Raw genomic sequence first — 20865 nt, forward strand, 5'->3', positions numbered from 1 at the left:
ATCACAAGCTAGTAGGTCTTGCTAATCTGCAGGCCCTTGACCAATTGAACTTTCATTGTTACAGATTGTCAGCAGAAAGCAAAGTCCAGTTGCCAATTTGTGGTGAAGAATGCAAGAGATAATAGGTGAGAGGAATCAGCATGGCACTAAGAATCAAACTTTCAATCTGATACAGAATAAATGGAAATGCTCTCAAAGCTCGTATATATGGAATACAAGCTCAAATGAATGTGAATTTAGAAGTACAAATTGGAATGTCTGTAACTAAATTATCAAGGGACCACTGCAGTGATCTGGGATTTCACTTCTTTGCAATGCTTGGACAAAGGGGTACCTGTAGAATCAGCTTCCATTTAGCCATCTGTTCCCAGAGGAATCCAGTGCCTATCGGCCCCCACTTTTCTACTCCCCTATCTATCTTCTGTTATCATTCAAGTCACATAATGGCATGACCTTCAAGCCTGCAAGTCTTTTCCTGAACATTTCTTCAAAAATAACAACTCATATTAAAAATAATGGAAGAAAAGCCATAAATAGGGAGAAAATATTTGCCACATATTTAATCAAACAAATGTTCCCAAATACATAAAGCATTGCTATAATGATTAAGAAAAAAGTTAACAACCCAATGGGGGAAAATGGGCGAAATAAATTTTCACTGAGATATTTCACAGAAGAGGAAGCAATAATGGCCAATAATTTGTGGAAAATTACTCAACCTCTTTTAGTAAACTGGGATTCCAAATTAAGTCCACAATAAAAAGTCACACTAGCCAGGCTCAGCAGCTTATATCTATAGTCCCAACACTTTGGGAGGCTGAGGCAGGGGGATTACCTGAGGTCAAGCATTCAAAGACCAGCCTGGCCAATGTGGTGAAACTTCATCTTTACTAAAAATACAAAAATTAGCCGGGTGTGGTGGTGCACACCTGTAGTCCCAACTAGGAGACTGAGACACGAGGATCCCTTGAACTGGGAGGGAGAGGTTGGAGTGAGCCAAGATCGTGCCACTGCACTCCAGCCTGGGTAACAGAGTGAGACTCCATCTCAAAAAACAAGAAGGAAAAAAAAAAAAAAGGAAAGAAGTCACACTCACCATATTGACAAAGGTTTCTGCATGAATGAATAGCCATGGAAACGTCATTCATGGTTGGTGGGAATGTAAATTGGTATAACACTTTGGAAAACAGTGTAAAACAGAGATTAGCTAGGTCATCCCCTATGACCTAATGACTCCACTCCTGGGAACATTCCTCAGAAAACTCTTGCACGTGTACACTAGGGGGCATGTACAAGAACGTTCTAAGCAGGCTGGTTCATGCAAGGAAAAAAAAAAAAAAACTTTAATACACAAGTTGTTTATTTTGCTGACTTGTTGGGGATATAAAAAACATTAAGCCCACTGTTTCAGGCTTCTCTGCTCTGGCTGACATTTCACGCTCACACTGGCTGCTGGGACTGGTGATCTTTCAGTGCACCTCTGGGAGACACCAGGAAGAATGTCATAGGGAAGCAGAGCCATGTTCACCTGCTTGCATCCGTAGGTCATTTACATCCTTTGTGCTCTTTTTTTTCTTTTTTTACTACTTTGGGAATAAATCAAAGTACAAGAATCTTGAATCAAATATTTTCTCACCCATCCCTGAACTTGGACCAGACCCTATAATCCAGCCTTTCTTACACGCTTCCTGTGTATAAAGAATTTAAAGAAGGTGGCCATTATTTTTTTACCTAATCTGTCAGGGTTTTACTCCTGCCTCTCTTCGTATTTCTGACAGAGCACTATCCCAATCTGCCTTGTAATTCAGCTATTTGAGTAAGGGTTTAGGGTCCTTTACCAAGTTATAACTTCCTTAGGAGAGAAAGATCCTACTGTCACTAAATCTTGTATCCCCAAAGGTCAGGTCTTGCTTACAGTAGGTTGAGCTGTGTGTGCCTAATACATTAAAACTCTGTATTTAGGGAGAAGTATCTTGGTGGAGTAGAATAGCCAGTGGCTGCCTCACGTGCTGACAGCCCTGAGCAGATTGTTTAATCCCTCTTGGCATCATAAATGAGAATTTCAGTACTTCTACATCCCAGAGATGCCATGAATATTAAATAAAATAACACGAGAAAATGCCTGACGCAAAAGTGCCCCTTCAGAAATGTTAATGTACTTCCTGCCCTTTCCTCGGCGTTCCTCGCCTTTCAAAGGGAGGTCAAATAAGACCGGTTTTCACACACTGGGACCTATGGGGGGGGGGTGGGGTGCGGGGACAGGGGGAGCATCAGGAAAAATAGCTAATGCATTCTGGGCTTAATTCCTAGGTGATAGGTTGATAGGTACAGCAAACCACTATGGAACACGTTTAGCTATGGGACAAACCGGCACATCCTGCGCATGTACCCCGGAACTTGAAATAATAATAATAAAGACGAGGTTTCCCTCTTTCTGTAGAAGGAAATTAGGACTGTATTAGCTGGTGTCCTGGAAGAGGCTGCTTCCTGAACGTTTCCAATCAAGGAAAGTATAGAGATGGAAAGAGGGAGTCAGGTCACGGTAGAAATCAGGATGCAATAGCAGCAGAAATGCATAGAAAAAGGAGTTTCCTTAGGCTTGGAAATCCGTAGGATAACCAGCGCTCCAGAGCTGTTAGAAATGTGTGTGGTCAAGCCCCAGCAGTCCTTTCTTCTTTATCTTTTATTAACAGGCAACTGCATTTCCCTAAGGGGTCTGTGATTTTGCAGGAATTTGGGGGAGGGTAGATAGCATCAACATCACCGTTGAACCAGCACTGCCCTGATATGCACCAGGCATTGAGCTTGGACCTGGGGATAAACCGGGGAACAAAACAGAGGCGCTTCCACAGAGGTGCGTACTAGGGGCTGCCGGAGCTCTAGCAGAGGTGAAGGAGAAAGCGCGTCCCACGCAGACCCAGGAAACCAGACAGCGTCGCCACTACCAAGTTTAAAAACTCAGACGGCCTGGTTTGCCATCTCCATTGTGTTCCCACTCCAGTCCTTCCAAAGGTGTGAATGGTGCATTATTTAAAGTCCATTCTCTTTATCCCAGAGCGAAAATGCGTAGTACTTGGGTCAGAAACTCAGGCCAGAGGGCTCGGGTCCCCCTGCAGGGTGGGGCGCGGGCAGGCAGTGGGGCGGGTGACGCGGGGTAGGCCGGGGGTGGCAGGCGGCGAGGTGACGTGCGGCGGGGACTGCGCAGCCCAGCCCACGTGTGCGCGAGATTTAAAAGTTGTCGGCGCGTCGGGCGCTCAGTTCTGTGTGTGGGCCCCGCGAGCGGCGCTCCAGGGCCGCTGGAGGCACTGCCAGGGCACCAGGTGGAGCACCAGCTCGGCGTGGCGCAGCGCAGGGTCCCTAGCAGCGAGCCTCCCGCAGCCGCCGAGATGCTGCGAACAGCGAGCTGCCCCCCAAGGTCGCCCCCCGGACAGGGGGCCGCGGCGTCCACGCTCCTGCTGCTGCTGCTGCTCGCCTGCTGCGCGGGCGCCTGCAGAGGTAAGACGGCCCCGCACCCGGCCGCCGCCACACCATGCGCGCCTCTCTCTGGCTCCACTCACCACTCTCTCCCGCCCTTTCTTTCACCTTCACTTGGTTTCTGGGACTTCTCTTGGCTTCTCTGGTGCCGCGGGATTTCCCGCCTCCCAGGCACAGATCGCCCCACTAGAGCAACTAGCAACATAGGAGCAAGGGGCCCGGCCGGGGCCGAAATCCCCAGGCCCCGCGCGTTGATGCCCAGCGGAGACCCTGCGCTGGGCCGACTGCGATAGGTGGAGACTGGTAGGGCTCCCTCATCCTCGGGATTTCCAGCCCCGCTGGCCCGTGGAAACGGGTATTAAAATAGTGAACGTTAAAATGCCTTCCCTTTGATTGCAATTATTGAAGGGATTGATGGTCGAAGCAAAACAAGAGTGAGCCTGATACTTCGTCCGCTGAGGCAAGGTAAACTTGGCGAGTGCTCAGCCTGTTTGGTGAGTGAGCTCGTGTTATGTTGACATAAACCTGAGCGGTACAACGGGCCCCACGCGCTAACCGCTTAGAAGGGGGAAGGAGTGGGCTTTGTGTTTTATCGGTTTTCAGGCACTAGATCAGGAAAAGGAATAGAGAACTTCTCATCACACAAAGTTGAAGAGGCAAATGTGCAAGCCAGGCTTTCAGGCAGTGCGACAGCTACAGCAAGTGATGGCAGATGTGATTTGATAACAATAGGGACTTCCTGAGCTTGGCTTAGAGGAAAGAAATAGGAAACGCAAGGTCAGGGAAGGAGATCGGAAGCTTTGGAGACATAGCCGAGCAGAATGCAAACGTTCTGGAGAGATTTGCATGGAGAGATCATTTTCTGGGTTCTCCAAGGGTTACAGCTTACGTTTGCAGGTGGCTTATGGGCACCATTATTCATCCCCAAGTCAGGGGTCCCTCCATTGTCAACCACTGCCTGGCTACATCCATAAATTTTCTAGCTTGGCAGGAGGTTCTCTTAGCTTCCCTCTGCTCTCCAGTCAGTGAGGTAAAAGTGGCAGACTGTTGTGTCATTGTTCAGAACGTTGGGTACTTAAAATCACAACTGCAGAGCCTGTAGTCCAGCCCTCAATTAGAGATGGGGAAATAGAGACCGCTATGCTTTTCCTAATCTATTTATTTTTACTGTTCTCCTCTCATTGTTTTGATTTTGTCCTTTCCTGAGGCATTGGAGGGGTGCGTGTGTGTGTGTGTGTGTGTGTGTGTGTGTGTGTGTGTGTGAGAGAGAGAGAGAGAGAGAGAGAGAGAGAGAGAGAGAGACTCCCCTACTTGAAAAGCAAGATAATTTGGCTTTGAAATCCAGGCAGTCAGAAGCTAGCAAACCCAAACGTTCTCCACATAGCCAGTAGTGATACATTACTTTCTCCCAAGGTAAATGTTCATCTTTTAGGATTTTAAATATATTATTGGTAACTTTGGATGGTAATCTTTATCTGCCTTCTTAAGGATGCAGATAAGCATAGTTTGAAAAGTGACTTTGCTATGTAAAGAAAATGGATTTCTATGCATTTGCATGCTATATGCTTGCAGTGAATTTGGCATCAGTGAATTTTGCATGCAGAGAAATTTGCATCAGAGATAACTGCCTTGGGATGGGTTGGAGAATTTCAGACTGCTGGTGATTGAACAGTATAGAAAGCAGCAGCTGGTTCCTAAAAGAGATGAGTCTTGGTTTTTATTTCCAAAAGAGCATATCTGCTGACATACCAATCGTCTCGTAGATAACCCCAATATTTTTCAAGCAAAAGAATGAGATACTTCCTTTACTACCCAGAAGCCCCCTAGATTGCCCTTTTGCATCTTCATTCCCCTTCAGACCTGCTATGAATACTAAAAAGTGAATTGTATCTCTTTAAAAATGTGGTAGGATGGGGAGAGGGTGAATAGCCATGTGATCTGTCCGAGTCCTGAGTCCCTAAAGATGGCACCGAGGGGGACGTGACATACATAAGCAAAACCCAGAGATTATCTACCATGGTCAATCATCATGCAAGATGCAACTGGATGCCTCAAAAAACAACACAACAAATGTTGCAATGCTAGAGGAAAATAAAAGTGTCATTAAATGCAGCATCCTTGGAAAAAAAAAGATAAAGGGTCAGCCACAGATTCAGTGGATGGAAACAATTTACTATTCAGAGCACACTAGTAAAATAAAGAAGGAAAATAAACACACTAGTAAAATAAAAAAAGATAAAGGGTCATGCGAAGATAAAGGGTCAGCCACAGATTCAGTGGATGGAAACAATTTACTATTCAGAGCACACTAGTAAAATAAAGAAGGAAACTTATATAAGAGGAACACATTTTGGATATCTGCAACAAACTGTTACTTGATTTTGCCTGTGACAATAAGTTATCAAATGGTCAAGACTAAGTTAAGGAGTGTCTTTTCCTGCCCAGGCCTCTTGCTCATAGAATAATTCTTAACGTTCACTTGACAGTAAAGATTTCTCACTTCCCAAACCCACAGTGAAGTACATACTCGCCATGAGAAAAGAAAATTGGCACTACTTTTAGAATAATCAGGTCTGTCTTTCTTATACATAATGTATTTACGGATGTACAAGTTTTTATTTTCAGCAGAGTATACTGTATAATACTGAAGATTTCACTTTGCTAAATAGTAATGAAGTATAAATATCTTGAAGTTTCTCACTGAAACTTATCAAAAACAGTACAGTTATGATACAGGCACTGTCTCTGAAAACACGGAAAGTGATCTAAGTACAGTATTGCTCTTTGACAGTGTGAAGTCCATATCCAGAATGAAAATCACATTGACTCTAATTAACACATAGACAAAGGAAAGAATAACTCCCCCTTACGTTTGGGTTCAGTCATAGGATATTAGTCGTCAGTCTTTTTCTTTTCGTGAGACGGAGTCTCGCTCTGTCGCCCAGGCTGGAGTGCAGTGGCCTCATCTGGGCTCACTGCAAGCTCCGCCTCTTGGGTTCACCCCATTCTCCAGCCTCAGCCTCCCGAATAGCTGTAACTACAGGTGCCTGCCACCATGCCCGGCTAATTTTCTTGTATTTTTAGTGGAGATGGGGTTTCATCGTGTTAGCCAGGATGGTCTTGATCTTCGGACCTCATGATCCGCCCGTCTCGTCCTCCCAAAGTGTTGGGATTACAGGCGTGAACCACTGTGCCTGGCCAGGATATTAGTCGTTTTCTACAAATCATAGAATTTTAAAAAAATTTTTGTCTCTTCTTATCTTTTTTTTTTAACCATGAAACTGTGTTTACATGTTTTTAGAAGGGCCACAAAATGTCCTTTTTCTATTTTATGGAAGTGCCTGGGGCTAAGTTAGGCATAGTGGCCTTTCTAAGTGGCCCATGCGAGCTTGGGAATTGGAAGGAAGCAAACTCTCCATGGTCCTGATGAGGCGGTGTGTCTGAACACAGTGAAGTTGAGGTGGAAGCTTCCACTTTTACTGGGGGCCAGGGATGGTCAAAAGTATAAGAATAAAAAATAGCATTATTTAAACAGGAATGCTCTGTCAAACAGAATCTCATTAAGTGAGATCACCAGGTGTTTTATATGGAAATTTGAGAAGCACAGCTTTATCCCTTCCTGAAAACAATGAGCTCCGGGTAGGATCTACCAGACAACTGTGACTTTGGGATATATGTTTATGGTAGGGTGAGAAATAGATATTTGAGAAGTGTGTAAGATTGTTTACCCACATTCAATAGTTGTCCCATGAGAGGGGACTCTGTCAGGTTCTGAAATAAAGCCACTCTTTTATGGACTGCATGACCTCTCTAAGTTGTTTCTAATGCTTAGTGCCACAGAAAATGTAGTTGATTACTGTCATTATTATTGCTGTTATCAGAACTTAAATGAAATAACAGTAAAAACTTGTATGAATTCAAGGCAAGAGTTGCCTAAAACATGATAGAATTAGGAAAAAAAAATCTGTCAGGATATGCAATCAACCAGACTGATTTTCTGAGTTTTTAGTGCACCTGTCATCCAAGAAACATACACTATACCCAATATGTAGTCTTTTATCCCCCAGCCTCCTCCTAGCCTCCCACCTCAGAGTCCCCAAAGTCCATTACATCACTCTATGTCTTATGTCCTCATAGCTTAGCTCCCACTTATAAGTGATAACATATGGTATTTAGTTTCCCATTCACTTCAAATAATGGCCTCCAGCTCCATCCAAGTTGCTGCAAAAGACATTACTTGGTTCCTTTTTATGGCTGAGAGATAGTCCATGGTGTATATATACACCACATTTTCTTTATCCACTTGTTGGTCAATAAGAACATAGGTTGTTTCCATATCTTTGCAGTTGCAAATTTTGCTGCTATAAACATGTGTGCGCATGTGTCTTTTTCATATAATGACTTCTTTTCCTTTGGATGGATACCTTGGATGGATACCAGTAGTGGGATTGCTGGATCAACCCATAGATCTACTTTTGGTTCTTTAAGGAATTTCCATACTGTTTTCCATAGTGGTTGTACTAGTTTACATTCCCACCAGTAGTGTAAAAGTGTACCCTTTTTACACATCCATGCCAACATCTATTGTTTTATGACTTTTTAATTATGGCTGTTCTTGCAGGAGTAAGGTATTAACTTGTGGTTTTAATTTGCATTTCCCTGATGATTAGTGATGCTGAGCATTTTTTTTCATATGTTTGCTGGCTCTTTGTATATCTTCTTTTGAGAAATGTCTATTCATGTTCTTTGCCAACTTTTTGATGGGATTGTTTTTTTCTTGCTGATTTGAGTTCCTCGTAGATTCTGGATACTAGTCCTTTGTTGGATGCATAGTTTGCATATATTTTCTCCTACTCTGTGGGTTCTCTGTTTACTCTGCTGATTATTTCTTTTGCTGTGCAGAAGCTTTTTAGTTTAATTAGGTCCCATTTATTTATTTTAGTTTTTGTTGCTTTTGCTTTTGGGGTTTTAGTCACAAATTCTTCGCCTAAGCCAATGTCCAAAAGCGTTTTTCCAATGGACCTTCTAGAATTTTTATTGTCTCAAGTCTTATATTTAAGTCCTTGATATGTCTCAAGTTGATTTTTAAGGTGAGAGATAAGGATCCACTTTCATTCTTCTGTATGTGGCTTGTCAGTTTTCCTAGCACCATTTATTGAATAAGGGTGTACTTTCTCCAATTTATGTTTTTGTATACTTTATTGAAGAATAGTTGGTTTTAAGTATTTGGCTTTATTTCTTTGTTCTCTATTCTTTTCCATTGGTCTAAATGCCTATTTTTATACCAGTACCATACAGTTTTGGTAACTATAGCCTTATAGTGTAATTTGAAGTCCAGTAATGTGATGCCTCCAGATGCATTCTTTTTGCTTAGTATTGCTTTGGCTATGTGGGCTCTTTTTGGTTTTATTTTAGGATTGTTTTTTCTAGTTCTGTAAAAAATGATGTTGATATTTTGATGGGAATTGCATTGAATCTGTAGATTGCTTTGGGCAGTATGATCATTTTCACAATATTCAGTCTTCCAATTAATGAGCATGAGGTGTGTTTCTATTTGTCTGTAGACATAAGTAATTCATTCTTGAGAGTAATATCTTTGTAATGTTATTAAGGTTTGTTTAGTAATTATGTCTCCTTGTACTAAATCTAATGCTGAAATATTTAGTTGAAATAGGTGGGTGATAATGTACAGTGAAAAATGAAGAAAGTGTCCAAGAAAGAATTATATATGGATATTTAATTTTAGAAGGAATGCTATAAAATTAACCTGTGGCTATAACTTTATTTTTAGGTGCTCCAATATCACCTCAAGGATTACAGCCTGCACAACAGCTACAGTTGTGGAATGAGGTAAGGAACTATCATCACACAAATTTGTAGAAACTTTACCCTTCTTTGAAATTATCATGTTAAAATCTATAATTGAGCTTTGGGAGAACTATGATTTTACCAATAATCTCATAATAAAACCCAGAATTACTATTTTTATTAAATAAAAGAGAAGGAAAGAAGAAAAGAAACAAAAATTTTGTAAATGGTTAACAGGGCAGAAACAAATGCCAATAACAGGATAAAATAGAATAATACAAGAACAGAGTAATTACAGTAAATGTGTATGTACTTAAAAGACAGAGGTTCTAAGATTGGATTTAAAAAATAGATCCAGATATATATTGTCTATCAGTATCACACTTAAAACAGAAAACAAAAAAAGACTAAGTATAAAAGGATGGACAATGATGTAGCAAGCAAATACAAACTGAAAGAGAATATATCTGATCAAATAGAATTCAAATAAATAAACCGTCATAACAGACAAATAAGGATCTTATATGTTAATAAAAGAAAACCAGAACAAGAAAATATAGACATCATTAATATAAACTAATAATGCAACCTTAAAATTTATTTAACAACTGATAGACCTTCAGGAAAAAAATAAAAACATTATAACTCAAAACGTATAAGCTACAGCTAAAACAGTAGCTAGAGAGAAATTTTAGCTTCATATGTGTTTATCAGGAGAGAAGAAAATTTAAAAACATTAATAAGCTAAGCATTCTGCTAAAAATGAGGTGAAAAAGAACAGGGAAAATTAGAAGAAACACGAAAGAAGTAAATAATAAAAATAAGCAGGGCGTGCTGGCTCATGCCTGTAATCCCAGCACTTTGGGGGGCCGAGGTGGGCGGATCACGAGATCAGGAGTTCGAGACCAGCCCAGTCAACATAGTAAAACCCCATCTACTAATAACACAAAAATTACCTGGACATGGTGGCACGTGCCTGTAATCCCAGCTACTTGGGAGGCTGGGAGGCGGAGGTTGCAGTGAGCCGAGATGGCACCACTGCACTCCAGCCTGGGCGGCAGAGTGAGACTCCATCTCAAAAAAGAATAAATAATAATAGTAAAAATAATAATGGCAGCAATAAATTTTTTAAAAAGAGTGGAGCAGGGCCGGGCGCGGTGGCTCAAGCCTGTAATCCCAGCACTTTGGGAGGCCGAGGCGAGTGGATCACAAGGTCAGGAGATCGAGACCATCCTGGCTAACACGGTGAAACCCCGTCTCTACTAAAAAATACAAAAAACTAGCCAGGCGAGGTGGCGGGCGCCTGTAGTCCCAGCTGCTCGGGAGGCTGAGGCAGGAGAATGGCGTGAACCCGGGAGGCGGAGGCTGCAGTGAGCTGAGATCCGGCCACTGCACTCCAGCCTGGGTGACAGAACAAGACTCCGTCTCAAAAAAAAAAAAAAAAAAAAAAAAAAGAGTGGAGCAACAGTTTTAGCAAAACCATATATTTGTTCTTTCAGTAAGTTAAACGCTGGTGGTACTGATTTCAAAAGGCAAAGGGGAAGGCAAAGAAACAAGATATAGACCAAAAAAGGTAGAACCCAAGAAAAATAGAGATATAAAAAAAAGTTTAAAAATAATATTATGGATAATTGATTGTGTGATGGATGGTTGCACAACTCTGTAAATACACTAAAAACCTTTGAGTTGTGCACTTTAAGTGGGTGAATTGTATGGCTTGTGGATTATATCTCAGTAAAGCTGTTAAAAAGAAAGTATGGACAGCTATCTGGTAATAATTCTGAAATTAGATGAAATGGATAAATTCCTAGATCAATATGCTGTGCCAAAAAAGGTGCAGTGGTAACATGATAAGCACTGAAGGAACAATTTCTTCTTTCCTTGTATCACTGGCCAAGGCCTGCTTACTATCTTACACAGTAAATGTATCTAAAACTTCTCCATAAAGTATAAACTTGCTCTAGAAGTTCGATACATAACGTTTACCCAGTTAAGAAAGTTCTCTTATTTTCCTATCTTGCTAAGAGTTTTGTTAATCCTAAATAAAATGTGAACTTAGATACTTTATTTGTGTCACTATTGAGATAAACAATATGCTTTTTCTCTTTTAGTCTATAACTGCAATGAATTGCATTAACAAACTTCTTGCTCTTGAACTATTAGAACTAGTTTGAGAGTTCAGGAGATTTTTGGATGTAATGCCAATATACAAGACTCAATAACATTTCTTTTCACTAGGCAAAAGTAACATAAAAGTACAGTTTAAAATACTGTAGTATACACAATAGTGACAAAATCTGTATTTAGGAATTAACCAAAAACACACCCTAAATTTATGCAGTAGAAAATTAGTTTCTAGGCCGGGCGCGGTGGCTCAAGCCTGTAATCCCAGCACTTTGGGAGGCCAAGACGGGCGGATCACGAGGTCAGGAGATGGAGACCATCCTGGCTAACACGGTGAAACCCCGTCTCTACTAAGAAATACAAAAAATAGCCGGGCGAGGTGGCAGCGCCTGTAGTCCCAGCTACTCGGGAGGCTGAGGCCGGAGAATGGCGTGAACCCGGGAGGCGGAGCTTGCAGTGAGCTGAGATCCGGCCACTGCACTCCAGCCTGGGCTACAGAGCGAGACTCCGTCACAAAAAAAAATAAAATAAAATAAAATAAAATAAAGAAAAAAGAAAATTAGTTTCTAATAAAGAAAATAGATGATGATATAAGTATTTGGAGAGACATTCTCTCTTGGATGAAACAATTAATTTAACATAATAAAAATATCATTTTTCCTTGTTAAGTAATATAAATCCCATAAAATCAATGCAATCCCAAACAATTTAATTTACCTAAAAAAAAAAAAAACCTTAAAATTTAACCTAAAATTGATATGGAAAAATATAGGTCTACAAATAGCTGAAGACATTTTAAATATGAAGAGCTACTACTGGGAATTGCCTTATTGGATATTGAGACATAGTATAAAAACTGCAGTAATTAAAAAAAGAGGCAGGGTAATTGCACAAGAACAGACAGAATGAACCAATGGAACAGAGACTAGAGCTTGGCGAGTATAGCAGTCACCGCCAGTACCTGTCATATCCCTTTGGCATTTGCCATCCCAGGGCACTGGAAATTTATAGTTTCTGATTGCAAGCGTCCATGACTTTTCCTGTGCTGCCTGTACTTGGGCCAGCCAGAAGTGCCTGAATATAAATGACCCCACCACTGAGAGCAGACCCCAATTGGACACCAAAGGGAGTTGGTAGATAAATACCTTAGCCACCTCACCCTTAAAGAAGGAAATATATTGTAAATTATACAGTTAGTAGAAAATCTTGTAGGACAATATCTTTGTTAGCTAGGTGCAGGGAAAAAACTTCTTGAATGAAACTTCAAATATAAATCGTAAGAAACTTCAAATATAAATCGTAAGGCCAAAAACATTCATGAATTAAATTACATTAAAAGTGAAAATTATTTCAGCAAAGGACTCCATGGAAAAAAGTAAGAGCCTTTGTTGGTTTTTTGTTTTTGTTTTTGAGACAGGGTCTTGCTCTGTCACCCAGGCTGGAGTATAGTGGTGTGACCTCTGCTCACTGCAACCTCCACCTCCTTGGGTTCAAGTGATTTTCGTGCCTCAGCCTCCTGGGTAGCTGGGACTACAGGCACGTGCCACCATGCCCAGCTAGTTTTTGTATTTTAAGTGGAGACAGGGTCTTGCCATGTTAGCCAGGCCGGTCTCGAACTCCTGACCTCAAGTGATCCGCCCACCTCGGCTTCTCAAAGTGCTGGAATTACAGATGTGAGCCACCCTGCCCAGCTGGTAAGAGCCTTTCAAAGAAGATATTGACAATGTCTAAAACCGATATGGGGTTGCTTTTCTAGATTCTATAAGAAACTACACCAAATCAACTGGATAAAGATAAGACTTCAAAATAAAAATAGTCATAGGATAAGAACAGTTTACAGAAGAGGAAGTTCAAAAGGTTAACAAACATCTAAAACATATAAACATGTTCATTAGTAACAATGAAATGAAAATTGGGACAAGAGCAAAGTATCACTTTCTACCTATTAGACTAGCAAAACAATTGAAATCTAGTTAATCACAAATGTTAACAAGGATGTGGGGTCTACAAACCCTCATGCATTGCTGGGCAGAGTGCCAACTGGTAGAGCCATCTAGAAAACAACCTAGATATCCCCATGATCCAGCATTCCCTCTCCTGGGTAGATAGCCCAAAGATGTTCTCCCACAGATCCATAAGTGGAGGACAGATTCAAGGAGGTTGATTATAGCTTTGCTTATAGTGGGAGGAATTGGAGGGAACCCAGCTGTCTCTCACCGGGGAGTGGTTAGGCAACATGTGGTGGGCACACATTATAGAATATACTACAGCACTTGAAGCAACATGCTAGATACACACCCAGCAACATGGATAGGTCTCAGTGGATAGTGTTAAGTGGAAAAAAAGTAAGAAAATATACATGCACACAAAACAACAATATGGGTTTTACAAAAACATATACAAATGGAGGATATGCCTCAAATACACTAGAAGAGTTGCCTATAGGAGGGTGGAATGGGGGTAGGAAATGGAAATACAAAAATAATAAATAAATAAAGCAAGGCTAATGATGATAGTGAGCTATGAACTGAGAAGAGTACCCTTTGTACCTAGGCCACCCCTAACAAAATACATAAGGGAAAAGATAAGATAGATGCCAAGTGCCAAGTACAAAACAGTCTTCAATAGTATAGAAATTCATCAAGTGTGTATTACAAGGGCCTCTGCCTTGGTAGAATATCTAGGTACATGCTGGAAATATAAATAAGATGAAGAGTGACTTAGATAACAGATATTAATGTATAGTACAGACACATTTATTTTAGCTTGAAATATTCTATATTTCCATGGAAAATATTTGGAAAAATACTTTAGATGATAATGCTGGAAAAAACTCAGAGTTGCAAAAGCAGTATACATTCTTTTACAGAAAAAAGGATATTTAAACAAGTTAAGATGCAGCTGGGCACGGTGACTCAGGCCTAATACCAGTTCTTTGACAGGCTGAGGCAGGAGGATCCCTTGAGCTCAGGAGTTGAAGACCAGCCTGGGTAACATAGTGAGACCTCATCTCTATAAATAATAAAAAATATGCCAGGCATGGTGGTGCTTGCCTGTGGTGCCACCTACTCAAGAGGCTGAGGTGGGAGGATCACTTGAGCCCAAGAAGTCAAGGCTGCAGTGAGCTCTTATTGTACCACTGCACTCCAGTCTGGCAGTCTGGGTGACAGCCAGACCTCATCTCAAAAAAAAAAAAAAAAAAGAAAAGAAAAGAAAGAAAGAAAAAAAGAAGTTAAGATGCTAGGAACATATAGTTAATTTTTCTGCTTGAAGATTTAAAAATTACAGAGCTATAGCAAACCAACACAGGAACAGAAAAGCAAACATCACATGTTCTCACTCCTAAGTGGGAGTTGAACAATGAGAACAAATGGACACAGGGAGGGGCTTGGGGGGTAAGGGGAGGGAGAGCATTAAGACAAATACCTAATGCATGCAGGGCTTAAAACCCAGATGATGGGTTGATGGGTGCAGCAAACCACCATGGCATGTGTATACCTATGTAACAAACCTGCACGTTCTGCACGTTTCCCAGAACTTAAAGTAAAATAAAAATAAATAAATAAATAAATAAATACAGAGCTACCCAGACACTAGAAACACATTCTTCCTAACCATATATAGAGACCTAAACATTTTCAATGAGATTTACCAATGGTCTCTACAGAGTTCTCAAAAGCAATCAGTGGCATAAAAAACCATTAGAGCCATATGCTGAGTACAATGAACAAACGCTTACTCAAATGGAAAGTGGGCAAGCAGTGTTCCTGTGTCCTTCAAAGAAATGTGAGAAAAGACTGAAAAACTTTGCAGCTATCTCCTAATTTGACTAACGGGGGTTTTTTAAAGTGTCATGTTTTTATTCAAATGGCGTTGATGTCCTGAGATTCAAAGGTTCTCTGTTCTTGAACACGGGCCACCTCACATAGACGGGCAGCCTGGTCTGTGTGTGGACAACGTTCCCCTGGAGTGGGTAATGTGTTCAGATACCTGCACACCATAAAAAACTCAGGAGAAACTACTTACTTTTACCCTACTAAACCACAGAAGGTGACATTTGGAGGTGATGTAGTAAGCATTGCTCAAAAGTCAGAGCTTTAAAATGGTTATCTTTTTGACTTTGCCCTCTCAATTCACTTTTTTCCCCCGCAAGTTTAATTCAACGTAATTAAAGGATTTTTGTTAAACACTTATTCTGGGCGATTTAGCAATGACATGGCCCCTACCCAGAGAGTGTGTGTGTGTGTGTGTGTGTGTGTGTGCGCGACCATGATTTCAGGTTTGTAAGGCATGGAAGAGGGACCAGCTGGGTGGGCGCAAAGGATGAGTGGAACAAACAATTCCCCAAATATTTGGGAAATAAAGGGAAGATGAGGATAAAAGGAGGATAAAAGTTCTGTGAGGATAAAAAGGAAGGAGACATAAGCTTATGCTTTTCTATATTATCTTATACCTTTGTTATTCTCTAAGTTAGGAAATAATATATTTTAGGACATGTTCAACTTAGAAGCAATGAGGAGCTTGAGAATTTATGACAGTGACGTATAATAATCCACCCCCTGGTATGAGAAGAAGAATTCTGGGACTGAAACGGGCCTCTGAGATGGAATGCCATAAATAGGACTCAACCTCAATCATTCCAGAGAGACAAGAATCAGTACCATTTTTTCCAGTTCCATTTTAAAAGGCCATCAAAGAAATAAATGTCATAAACAATGCCATACATCCAGCTTAGTGCTTAAATTCTCAGCATAGTTTTTATGATTAATATGAATCTCTCATTCTACCATTTAAAGTCTCAAGTTTTCTTTTTAGGATAAGGGCTGAGAATAGTTGCCAACTGTAGCTCAGTAAACCCTCATTATAAAATAGAACTCTCTTCCAATACTGGTTTCATGGGAGAGATCTAGTGGATTGCCTATGTTGTATGAACAATTTTTCTGGCATGCTGTTTATCATACTGTTATTATGTTAATTTAGGTGACATTAGGTTCGTGTGTCATACAGAACCATATGGTAACCAAAGGTCTGCCTTAATTTTAAGGTCATTCTTTAGTCAGCTCTCACATTTCTCAGACAAAATAATACGTGACAGTCTTTTCCTCAATATATTAATGTGAGGCATCTCCTTGCCCTAGGATGGTCCCCGTCAGCAGTCACTAGAGACGTATACCCTGTGGTTAGGGTGACATCTTGAGGGAAGTCTCATTTCCAAGACTTTCTTATAAAGTTTTTGAGGCTCCTCTCTTCCAAATCCAGAGTCCTAAACTGTCATGGAACTGTGGTTAATATTCCATAGGTAATGTGACTTTGTAAAATCTACTCTCTGTTATTTTCTGTCCATTCCCAGGATGTAACTGACATTTTTGTTTTCTACAGATAGATGATGCTTGTTCGTCTTTTCTGTCCATTGATTCCCAGCCTCAGGTAATTCCAATTGAAGGTATTTTGTCATAATGTAGGTGTTTGTGTAGTGCTTAAACTCTCCATTGCTGCCTTTGGAACCTTTACGTGCTCACGAAAACATGTCAACATATGAGATATTATTACATTTGCTGCAGATAATAATCAATACTGTGGGCTTGTGTTGTAATGTGCTAGGGCTTTCATCTCTAAATAAAATAGATTTGCAGATAATATACACATATTTTGTAATGTCAAATTAAAATGTTAATTTCAAAATCAAATTATATGTTAAGTTAGAAATACTATAACTGTCAGGGTGCAGTGGCTTATGCCTGTAATCCCAGTGCTTTGAGAGGTCCAGGTGGGAGGATCACTTGAGGCTGGGAGTTCGAGACTAGCCTGGGCAACATAGCAAGACCCTGTCTCTACCAAATCATATTAGTAAAAATTTAAGCAAACTAACACAGGAACAGAAAACCAAATACTGCATGTTCTCACTTACAAGTGGGAGTTAAATGATAAGAACACATGAACACAAAGAGGGGGAAAACAGACACAGGGCCTACTTGAGGGTGGAGGTGGGAAGAGAGAGACGATCAGAAGAAATAACTATTGGGTACTAGACTTAGTACCTGGGTGACGAAATAATCTGTATAACAGAACCCTGTGACACAAGTTTACCTATATGACAATCTTGCACATGTACTGCTGAACCTAAAATAAAAGTTTAAATAATTATAAAAATTTAAAATACTGTATCTATTGCTGTATTTGGGGACAAATATCCTATCTCCCAATTGAGTTCGAAACCCATTGAGAGATGAATTTATGAGTCAGACTTTTGGAGGTCAAAATATCGTCATTATAATGGAAAAGTCCATTTGTGACTGTGGCTTCAGATCTGATATCAAGTGTGTCTGCTATAATTGCCTCCAGAATTAAACTTGCCTGCAAGTCTCAGACAGTGACTCTGAGCTTTCCACCAGTCAGATTCTCAGCCACAGGGCAGAGACCAGGCAAGAACAGCTGACCAGAGTAAGAACACTGACTCCACAGAGGAAGGAGCTGAACTGAACATGCCCAATTTCTTCCTCTCAGTTCACCTACCAGACAGCTCACTCCTCTTCAATAGAAAAGAATTAAGAGAAGGTTTTGGAAAGAGGCCAGGAGTGCTAATCTAGCCCCTCCACATGGACACTTAAGGAGTGGGGAATAAGTGTGTTCTAACATTGTCTTTACTGGATGATGCTGCTTTCAGAGTCATCAACTATGCGCCTGGGGCATACTCCCTACACAGTCTGGCCAAGGTGTCCAGGCTGTTGGTCACACAGTCTCCATTTGTGTTTTCCTGGCCGGTGTGAAGAAGCAGCCTTGTATAGTGTTGTATTTCTCCTGCCTCAATCTATACCCTAGGTACCTGCTGGAAATTTGAGGTTTTAGGTAGTAAAGCAAGAACAAGATCACCATAGATGACGTTTTTGAACAATATTTCAAATTAATCCAGGAGCATTGGCAGATATATATTAATAACATGAGATAGATATTAATCAGTATATATGCATTTGTGTTGTATTTAAAATTCAGGAACATCCTCAAAATCACTTTTAGGTCTTCAGTACTAAGAGGATGAATTTTAAAGCGCTCATTTAAACTTCATCAAGATAAACTAATGTTTGACTGGATTTCAGTACTGTGCCTCTTTCAAGAGGAGCTTAGTAAATTTACTATTTGTAACTTTTACATTTATAATGTAAATAGTAATAAATTTAATACTTTAAAAATATTGTTTTATTACGTGTGAAATTAAAGCTATGCATTAAAACCTAATTTTGGTTTCACCATAGTATATTGGTGATGTTCTTATATGGGATACATTTATAGCCAGCACCTAGAATCATGCTTGAGAAGAGACTCAGTAAATATCTCTTTAATTACTTTGTTAATAAAACCCAGCAGCAAGCATGCTATGCAGAAATTTTTCTCTTGTAACAAATATCATTATATCATCTGTTTTTATGGCCCATTCACTAGTTTAAAAACCATATAAATATGGTTTTACTGATTTAGCTCTCAAATAAAAAATATAAATTCTGGAAGAATACATACAAAATAAATGATAATGGTTATGTGGAAGGGGAGTCCTAGGTGGATAGAACAGAAAAAGGAGGACTTTTTAACTGGATATCATCTTATAATTTTTTTGCTTTGAAACGTGTGAAATTATGAATTATTCAAAATTCAAAGGAAATAAATGAAATAAATTGTATAAAAGAGATAGATTTACAAGTCCCTTCCCTAGAAATAGCTGCTAAATGAATACAGATGCATCTCTTTGGAATGGTGTTTATGTGTAGTAACTGTATTTGGGTACCTTCACAGGAATAAGTAATATTAATAAATTAGGAATTGTTTTTAAAAATTGTATTCCTGATGTTTTGGGAATATATCATTTTATGGGCTTACTTCTGTGGCTGGGTTTCTTCATATGCTTGGTGATCGTTGGCTGGCTATTAGCAGGGGTGGTGGAGGTAGCTGGGCGAAGTGTTACTTACAGTCCAGCAGGCTAGTCTGAACTTTTTCACATGGTTGCTGGGTTCCACCAGCAGTGGGGAGAGCAAGCTCATTACCTAAGTGGGTTTCAAACGTCTGCTTGTAACATGTTTACTCATGCCCCACTGGCCAAAGCAAGACACAGAGTCAATGTTGGGGGCCACACTCAGTGTCTGCGTTAGGGGACTGACTACATAAAGGCAATGGATACAGGGAGGCGTGATTCAATGAGGATATTATCATAACAGTAATTACTATAATTTCTAAAAATTGTCATTATTTTCTCAAAACATTGATAATAAACTCAATTCATGAGTGGGCAATTCAGTACACAACTGAAAACTAGTTGTAAGTATAGCTATTGTACTCAGATTTAAGGTTTTAGCATCACTTAGTCATTTAAAATACTAAGCCATCATATCACTGCTTTGTTCCAAATCTTCTTACGGTTTCTTATTGCAATTAGAATAATATCAAAATCCCTTGATACAGCCCACAGACCCTAAATAATTTTTTTTAATTTTAAGTTCTGGGTAAATGTGCTGTTTTGTTATGTAGGTAAAGTATGTTGTGGAGGTTTGGTGTACAGATTATTTCATCACCCAGGTAATAAGCATATTACTAGATAGGTAATTTTTTGATCCTAACCCTCTTCCCACCCTCCACCCTCAAGTAGGCCCTGGTATCTATTGTTCCCTTCTTTTTGGCCATGTGCATCTGTGTTTAGCTCCTACTTACAAGTGAGAACATGTGGTATTTGGTTTTCTGTTCCTGGGTTATTTAGCTTAGGGTAATACCCTCCAGCTCCATCCATGTTGCTGCAAAGGACATGATCTCATTCTTTTTTATGGCTGCATAGTATTCAGTGGTGTATATGTACCACCAAATTTGATAAAATTTTAAAACATTGTTAATTTTCACATACACTATTATCTTATTATTTATGTGATTATGTGACCATTGCTTTGAAACATTTTTACCAAGTAGAAAATGTTATCTTTAAGGTCTATAAATTTAAAAATAAGATATTAAAACTTTCATGTATTTCAATCCTTGAAGAATAGTTGAGAATTGACTTCTTGTAAAGGGGAGTTGGGGAAAATGCATTTGCTTTGAAACTTTTTCAGTCAAAGTACAATCTTACTGAACCTCATCCAGCTTAGAAACTGTTTCCTAAGAAGAAACAGCTCACATGTGTGAATTTATTCTTCTTTGAGTTGAAATACATTTTTGAAACATGACATTGTAGATATTTTCTTCTTATTGTTTTGTATTTTCTATTTTGAAATCAGCTATAAGTGTTTGTTCTTCTTTGAGGTGAAATACATTTTTGACACATGATATCACTGCGTATTTTTTTCTTATTGTTTTGTATTTTCTATTTTGAAATGATCGTAAGTGGAGCATTTTGTTTTTGTTTTTAGAGATAGGGTCTCACTCTATCCCAGGCTGGAATGCAGTGGTACAAGTGTAGCTCACCACAGCTACAAACTCCTTGGCTCA

General features: G+C 39.8%; 1 protein-coding gene across 10 annotated transcripts in view; it reads left to right on the forward strand.

The window, feature by feature from the left end:
* Positions 1–3256: 3256 nt before the first annotated feature.
* Positions 3257–20865, forward strand: part of NMU (neuromedin U) — a 36017-nt gene continuing 18408 nt past the window's right edge. For 9 of the 10 annotated variants that reach the window (XM_045392585.2, XM_045392588.2, XM_045392586.2 and 6 more), the window contains exons 1-3: positions 3257–3495; positions 9266–9324; positions 16786–16833. In XM_045392585.2, the coding sequence (XP_045248520.2) occupies positions 3387–3495; positions 9266–9324; positions 16786–16833 (216 nt within the window). In that variant the 5' untranslated portion in view covers positions 3257–3386. Of the gene's footprint in view, positions 3496–3586; positions 3969–9265; positions 9325–16785; positions 16834–20865 lie in introns of those variants that run through there. The other variant, XM_074039975.1, reaches the window with a different exon arrangement.

Source organism: Macaca fascicularis, chromosome 5 (assembly GCF_037993035.2).
Source record: "Macaca fascicularis isolate 582-1 chromosome 5, T2T-MFA8v1.1".
In the NCBI taxonomy this organism is placed as follows: Eukaryota; Metazoa; Chordata; class Mammalia; order Primates; family Cercopithecidae; genus Macaca; species Macaca fascicularis.